The 8,558-nt window shown below is 35.8% G+C and overlaps 1 protein-coding gene across 1 annotated transcript; it reads right to left on the reverse strand.

Annotated features, from left to right (window-relative positions):
* Nucleotides 1-3,394: 3,394 nt before the first annotated feature.
* LOC144819656 (uncharacterized) lies at nt 3,395-6,594 on the reverse strand. The gene is made up of 2 exons (XM_078677464.1): nt 6,522-6,594; nt 3,395-4,821 (listed from the first exon to the last, which is right to left on the reverse strand). Exons 1-2 carry the CDS (start codon nt 6,532-6,534, stop codon nt 3,395-3,397), a joined length of 1,440 nt encoding a protein of 479 aa, XP_078533590.1. The 5' UTR covers nt 6,535-6,594.
* Between the last annotated feature and the right edge of the window lie 1,964 nt (nt 6,595-8,558).

An 8,558-nucleotide genomic window follows, 5' to 3' on the forward strand; every position in this document is an offset into this window, starting at 1 on the left:
AAATATAAAGAAGTATACTTTACTTGAAATAAATACAGTAAATTTTAAGAGCGGGATCCTTGGGGTATAGGGGTATTGGGTGGGGTAGTGTTTTAATACCCAGGTATTTTTTTTCCTAGTTGGTAAAAAATACCTGAGTATTAATTTGTAAGTGGCTACTACTTATTTATGACAAAAACAAGAAGTATACTTTACTTGAAATTACTACAGTAAATTTTAAGAGCGGGATCCTTGGGGTATAGGGGTATTGGGTGGGGTAGTGTTTTAATATCCAGGTATTTTTTTCCTAGTTGGCAAAAAATACCTGAGTATTAAATTGTAAGTGGTTACTCCTTATTTATGACAAAAACAAGAAGTATACTTTACTTGAAATTACTACGCTAAATTTTAGGAACGGGATCCTTGGGGTATTGGGTGGGGTAGTGTTTTAATACCCAGGTATTTTTCTTCCTAATTGGCAAAAAATACCTGAGTATTAAATTGTAAGTGGTTACTCCTTATTTATGACAAAAACAAGAAGTATACTTTACTTGAAATTACTACGCTAAATTTTAGGAACGGGATCCTTGGGGTATAGGGGTATTGGGTGGGGTAGTGTTTTAATACCCAGATATTTTTTTTCCTAGTTGGCAAAAAATACCTGAGTATTAATTTGTAAGTGGCTACTCCTTATTTATGACAAAAACAAGAAGTATACTTTACTTGAAATTACTACAGTAAATTTTAAGAGCGGGATCCTTGGGGTATAGGGGTATTGGGTGGGGTAGTGTTTTAATACCCAGGTATTTTTTTCCTAGTTGGCAAAAAATACCTGAGTATTAAATTGTAAGTGGTTACTCCTTATTTATGACAAAAACAAGAAGTATACTTTACTTGAAATTACTACGCTAAATTTTAGGAACAGGATCCTTGGGGTATAGGGGTATTGGGTGGGGTAGTGTTTTAATACCCAGGTATTTTTCTTCCTAATTGGCAAAAAATGCCTGAGTATTAAATTGTAAGTGGTTACTCCTTATTTATGACAAAAACAAGAAGTATACTTTACTTGAAATTACTACGCTAAATTTTAGGAACGGGATCCTTGGGGTATAGGGGTATTGGGTGGGGTAGTGTTTCAATACCCAGGTATTTTTTTCCTAGTTGGCAAAAAATACCTGAGTATTAAATTGTAAGTGGTTACTCCTTATTTATGACAAAAACAAGAAGTATACTTTACTTGAAATTACTACGCTAAATTTTAGGAACGGGATCCTTGGGGTATAGGGGTATTGGGTGGGGTAGTGTTTTAATACCCAGGTATTTTTCTTCCTAGTTGGCAAAAAATACCTGAGTATTAATTTGTAAGTGGCTACTCCTTATTTATGACAAACACAAGAAGTGTATTTAACAAGAAATTTCTACGCTAACTTTTAGGAGCGGGATACTTGGGGTGTTGGGGTATTGGGTGGGGTAGTGTTTTAATACCCAGGTATTTTTTTCCTAGTTGGCAAAAAATACCTGAGTATTAATTTGTAAGTGGCTACTCCTTATTTATGACAAAAACAAGAAGTATACTTTACTTGAAATTACTACGCTAACTTTAAGGAACGGGATCCTTGGGGTATAGGGGTATTGGGTGGGGTAGTGTTTTAATACCCAGGTATTTTTTTCCTAGTTGGCAAAAAATACCTGAGTATTAAATTGTAAGTGGTTACTCCTTATTTATGACAAAAACAAGAAGTATACTTTACTTGAAATTACTACGCTAAATTTTAGGAGCGGGATACTTGGGGTATAGGAGTATTGGGTGGGGTAGTGTTTTAATACCCAAGTATTTTTTTTCCTAGTTGGCAAAAAATACCTGAGTATTAATTTGTAAGTGGCTACTCCTTATTTATGACAAAAACAAAAAGTATACTTTACTTGAAATTACTACGCTAACTTTTAGGAACGGGATCCTTGGAGTATAGGGGTATTGGGTGGGGTAGTGTTTTAATACCCAGGTATTTTTCTTCCTAATTGGCAAAAAATACCTGAGTATTAATTTGTAAGTGGCTACTCCTTATTTATGAAAAAAACAAGAAGTGTATTTAACAAGAAATTTCTACGCAAATTTTTAGGAGCGGGATACTTGGGGTATAGGGGTATTGGGTGGGGTAGTGTTTTAATACCCAGGTATTTTTTCCTAGTTGACAAAACATACCTGAGTATTAATTTGTAAGTGGCTACTCCTTATTTATGTTAAATATAAAGAAGTATACTTTACATTAAATTACTACGCTAACTTTTAGTTGCGGGATACTTGGGGTATAGGGGTATTGGGTGGGGTAGTGTTTTAATACCCAGGTATTTTTTTTCTAGTTGGCAAAAAATACCTGAGTATTAATTTGTATGTGGCTACTCCCTATTTATGTGATAAACAAGAAGAATACTTTACTTGAAATTACTACACTAACTTTTAGGAGCGGGATGCTTGGGGTATAGGGGTATTGGGTGGGGTAGTGTTTTAATACTAATGTATTAAATCCAAATGTTTTAAACATGTTGTACAATCAATTAACATTATAAGCAATGGTTCAATGCAATTATTAATACCATCATGCACATTTTAAATCTTTGCAAATCAAATATAAAATAGAATCTAAGATTAAATAATGAACAAAGAGATTAAATTAAGATCTTGTTCAGTAAAAAATTGTATTTATTGAGTAAATGTTAAAATATTTATCAGAAAAAGAGATCAATACATTTTTAATAATGCACAACAAATTTTTATTTTAAAACAAAAACATTAGTGAATATTTTCTTAATATGATATATTAATCCATTTGGAATTTAGTTTAATCGTTATAATAGTTCATTCTAATTTTATAGATACTTCGTAGTCACTAATTGTTTCACATTTGATTCTGTAGTCGGTGGTTCCTCTCAGCATGCAATGACATGAAGACGGGGTCCGGTTAGGTTTTGTTCTTTTTTTACCAAATACATTATAACATTTGGAAGGTACATTTACTGTAAGGAAAGTTCTGTACGTTAATTTCAAATTCTGTGGTGAGTATCATTTTTAATTTTTAAGAACTACACTTTGATCCCCATGCAGGTTGCCATAATATACACACTTTGGAACAATTGTTTTCTGACTAATAAATTGTTCAAGAAAGGTATTGTAAATGAACTCAGAAACATTCTTTTATTCATACCTAGCCTAACTTTGTTAATTTGAAAAAGAAATTTTAAAAAAAAGTGTTTCAAATTAAACATATTGATCCAAAATTGATGTGATGTCAGTTCAAAAAATTTGTGCTAGTTGGTAAGATAGCAAAAGTAATTTTTATTTGATATTTGGGTCAATTTTGAAAAATGTCAATTATAACTTTTGGGAGAATTGTAAAACAGGCGATCAATTCACATGTTAGAAATGAAGAATATATGCAATACTTTCAAGGTAGTCAGACGTGCCCATTAAAGGAAATTGTTGGAGTTTTGATTGAAGTCTTTCAGTCATCTCTCGGCTACGTCGTGTCACTCGAGGATTTAGCATACCTGAAAGTGACTGAGCCATCCTCATTTCTTGAAAACTTTGTTCTTTTTTTAAAATTTCTAAGAAATGATAAAAGTTTGGATGACTCCTACCTATGGATTTATTAAAAGAGTTATGCCATCCTTCGATGGAATTGTTCGTTTTTGCTCCTCCCTCTAAGCAAGTTAAGTAGCAGTTCCACCACTCAATGGGGAACCTTGGCTTTCTCCTGCTACCTGACCTGCTAAGATTGCCAATCCAGGTTCCCTCAAAATAATTTAAAAGAGGTGCCAATTTCTCTTCATTTGCTATAAAATAATCTGATTGTATAATTGCAGTGTAGAAGTCATCTACAAAATCAGGAGGAACAAAACACAAAGCTGTTAGTTTTTTTAACTCGTATTGTAGTTTGCTGTCTGACATATAATCTTCGGCCAAGGATGTTTTCTGTATTTTTCTCCAATACGCCTGGGAAAAGTGAAAAAAACAACCTTGAATTTGGGTGTCTGGATATAATTTACAAATAGTATTAATCATTTGTATCTCAAAATCAATTATTACTTTCCGAGGACTTTTGTTGAGAGTTTTGGTTTTTATAACTGATAAAAACTCAGTGTAAGTGGAAGATTGTCTGTCAGGCAGCAAACCAAATACTAAGGGGATAGTTGTGTGGTTAATATTACCATGAATAGTATAAATTTGGTTAAAAGGATGGGGGGTAGATTTAAATGTGCCGTCCATCATCCAAATTTCTGTATTTTCAAGAGTGGCCAAATTACGTGTTGTAGAAAAGATTAGAAGACGTTTTTCAGGATTATTATTATCATGTAAAAGGAAAGTTTCATTAGTAAAAGTCACAGTTAGTTCTGGGGGGATGTTAATATCGGAGAAAGTTTGTGGTCTTATTGCATGTGGATTGATGGCCTGTTTTGTTCTTTGAATCATGCGCCTTAAATTGGGGATTGTGGGCATATTACTGGCAACATGCATGGGGATGTTTTGTGCAACTTCCCGTAAAACTGAGCCACAGGGTTCATTGGAGGTAGCTGCCAAAAATTTGATCTGCTGTAGATTTTCCCTTACTTCAATCTCCATTGCAGAGGCAGAGTGGTTATGCTCTGTGGACCTCTCCACTATGTCTCCCAGAGTAACCGCTCTGCCTTTGCAATGTGATGAGAAATATTCTACGCACCTCCAATGACTCCTGGGCTCAGTTAAACGATCCTTACAGTAAATGTAGCCACCAAATTTTAATAACCTGTTACCCCTCTTAGATTGAATGTAATTTGCTCGGCGACTTGAATTATCTGTTGATGATCCTGTAAATAGAAGAGAATAATAAATGAGTTTGAATTTTTTAAAAACTCCTTGTGTTTTTCTGTACAAAAGATTTATGGTATCTAAATAAAATTACTAAAATCAAGATTTTTTCTGTTTTAGAATGGATGCAAGATTTAGTTTAAAAAAATCAATAAAAACTGGATTCAGACACTTTAACACAACTGTTTCCACCCATAACCATAACCGTGCATGCATTATAACGCATGGGTGGTTACCACTAATATCCTTTATCACGCATACATTTACTACAAGATACATAGTAAAAGCATGCGTTTTAACCCCTTGCATGCTCATGATGGAACGGTTCCGTCATCAGCGTCGGTGCTCCGGTGCTGATGACGGAACATTTCCGTTATGAGCCAATACGGTTTTAAACCCTTCAGCACTGCAGCGAAATTCACGCAGCACTGAAGGGGTTAAAGGAAATGTAAAAAAGTGGGGGTTGGGGGGGTCTCCCCCCAAAAAAAAATAATAATAAAATCTTTGTTGTGATGTGAAAGCAATCAGCGTGGTAACTAAGTGGAAATGAAAAGACACTTCCATTTCCTCTTTATGATGTGTAATGGGGAAAGGGGTATTTAGTAAAAAAATAGAGAGCTGAAGAGGGGGAGCTACAGGTATTTAAAACATTGTCTTTAGGGACATAGGTCAGCCCCTTCTGTGGGGTGTTTACTGTTCAACTACCCAAAAATATTTTACCTGTTTTCTCCGACAATACAAACAAAATCATTATAAAGATTTGGTTTTTAAGGTATTTTTGTGGTAACAGTTATGCATGGTAATGGAATACGCGTTATAACTCATGCATGGAAAAATTAAAAAGGGGGCTTTGGGGGGGTTTCCCCCCCAAAAAAACCTTGCAAATCTAAAAGGGGGGTTGGGGGGGATTTCCCCCCCCCCAAATAAAAGGCATATGTTGAGACAGGATGCATAGTAACGTCATACAACAAATTATAATGTGCTACACTATTGACAGTTTTAGGGGCCGATTAGGATGGCGGACGGACTTGCGTCCGTCCGCCATCCCAGAGGTGGAGGGACCGTCCGCATGGACTGCGGAGGTCCCTCCATGCAAATCAGGATGTGACCGCCACCCTGGCGGTCACATCCTGGATATTTAACATTGCGGCGGGTGCTGCTTCAAGCAGCACCCGCCGCAATGTTAAAAGTGCATGTGTAACATTTACATGCACAAAGCGGCAGGCACCGTGCGGTGCCTGCCGCTTTGTGCATGTAAATGCTGGGGGGTACCATAGGTACCCCCCATGTGCACCCCCCACCCGCCTACGCCCTGGGGGCCCGCAACGGGCCCCCAAAAGCAAAAGTACACATGCTTTTCCACGGCGGAAAAACCGCCGCGGAAAAGCACGTTTACTAATGCTTCCTAATTTGGCTGGCGGTGTCTGATAGACACTGCCAGCCAAAGGAGAGCTTTTCCGCCGCGGTTGTAATCCGACCGCGGCGGAAAAGCAGCGGACAGAATCCAAGACCCACCAGCCATCGTAATGCGGCGGTGGGTCTTTGGTGACTCCGCAGAGGATTTTCCGCCTCCTCCGGGCCGGCGGTGGCTTCCGCCGGCCCGAAGGAGGCAGAAAATCCTCTATCATAATCGGTCCCTAAATATCTGATTTAAAAAAATTATTATAAATTTGTTTTTCAGAAATGTTTTCAATTGTACCTGAGGCTTGCATTTCTTTGTTCTTCTGTGATGAAGTTACGTTTGCAATAATATTGCTATATGTGTTGCTTTCCTTTGTATTCTCTTTTCCAGTCTGTTTGGTTCTTCAGGTCAATGTTGTACACGTGGCTGCAATTACATGTATCAATAATACGATTAGAATAGTTAACATAAAATTATTAGTTAATCTGCACATTTTAAATTGTTTTTTTAAGTTTGTTTAACTGTTTCATTATTTTCTAATATCACTATAAAAATCCTTAATTTAAAAAAACAGCGTAAGTTGGTTGTTTTATTAGAGGTTTAATTAAAAAGATAATGTAAATTAAAAGGTTGTTTCATTTATACCTGAATATTGGATGTTTTGTTCTTTCGTGCAACAGATGTGGTAAGCTGTTCTTCCTTTTTCTAGTTTATGGTTTGATGTTAATGATTCTCTTTACGATAACTGGTTAGAAAAACAAAGACGTAGCATATTTTAAATAATTATTATTTAGACATTTTACACTTATCTGTTGTATCTTTCTTAGTAAAGTTAATATATGTTGACAAAGATTTTCTCTAAGGTAAGTACCTAGCAGAGTAAGAATACTAAATCCAACTCACAGACACCGTCCAACACCTATCCTCAGATAAGTACCCGGCGGAGTATGAATAGTAAATCTGCACCCATTCACCTACCTACTCCTTCCCAGAGGTAAGTAACCGTTGGAGTTAGAATAGTAAATCTGACGCAAAGATCCTAACAAACACCATCACATCTATCATGAGGTAAGTATCCAGCGGAGTAAGAATAGTAAATCAGGCCCACAAACACTGACCAACACCTTCCCTGAGGTATGTAACAAGTGGTGTATGGATTGTTAATCTGCCTCTTAAACACTAAACAGCATCTTCTTTAATTTAAGTATCCTGAGGAGTTAGATTTCTTAGACTCAGCCTAACACTCTTCCTAGTGTAAGTTTTCAACAGTGTAAAAATTTAAAAAAGTGCTCTTAGAAAACAGAGATAGATTGTTGAACCACTATTGGTTTTAAAAATACAAAAGACAAATTAAAAGGTTCTTTCATTTATACCTGAAATTTGGATGTATTCATGCAACTGATCTTTTAAGTTGATCTTCCCTTTTCCAGTTTATGTATTGACGGTAATGGAGATATCTGTTTTAAAAAACAAAGAAATAGTATATTTTACAATTTAGAAATATTACATTTATTTGTTGTAACGTATTTTGAAAATGTAATATGTATCAACAAACACCTTCCATAAGGTAATTATTCAGCATAATAAGAATAATTAATCTGGCTCACATACATTGTCCATCACCTTTTCTGAGATAAATCAATAGAGATTTTAGATGATATAATCTGGTCCACATAATCTGTCCAACATCTACCCAAATAAAAACACTCAGCTGTCTAATAATAGTAAAACTTATCCCAGTTAATACCTAACATCCTCCCTGAGGTAAGTTTGAAGCAGAGTAAGAATTGGAAAATGTGCTCTCAGAAAACAGAGTTACATCATTGCACCACTATAAGTTTTAAAATTAGATAAGGCAAATTAATAGGTTAATTTATTTGTACCTGAAGATTGGTTGTATTTTTCTTTCATGCAACTGATCTCTTAAGATATTCTTCCTTTTATCAGATTTTTGATTGACGGTAATGGTTCTTTATCTGATTTCTTGTTAGAAAAATAAAGACATAGCATATTTTAAAATTGTAAATTACAAATATTACATTTCTTTGTTATAAGTACCAACTAAGAATAGTACTAAGAATAGAAAATCTGACACAAAGACACTGACCAACACACCTATCCTAAGGTAAGTACCCAGCGGAGGAAGATTTGTAATTCATACATACAGACTCTGACCAAAACCTTCCCTGTGGAGGCTTGAAAGACCCACCGCCAAATTAGAATGGCTGGTGGGTCTTGCAATCTGTACGCCGCTTTTCCGCCGCGGTCGACTTCCGACCACGGCAAAAAAGCATTAACATGGTGGCGGTGTCTATCAGACACCGCCAGCCATAT

The sequence above is a fragment of the Lissotriton helveticus genome, chromosome 2_1 (genome assembly GCF_964261635.1).
Source record: "Lissotriton helveticus chromosome 2_1, aLisHel1.1, whole genome shotgun sequence".
NCBI classification, from domain to species: domain Eukaryota; kingdom Metazoa; phylum Chordata; class Amphibia; order Caudata; family Salamandridae; genus Lissotriton; species Lissotriton helveticus.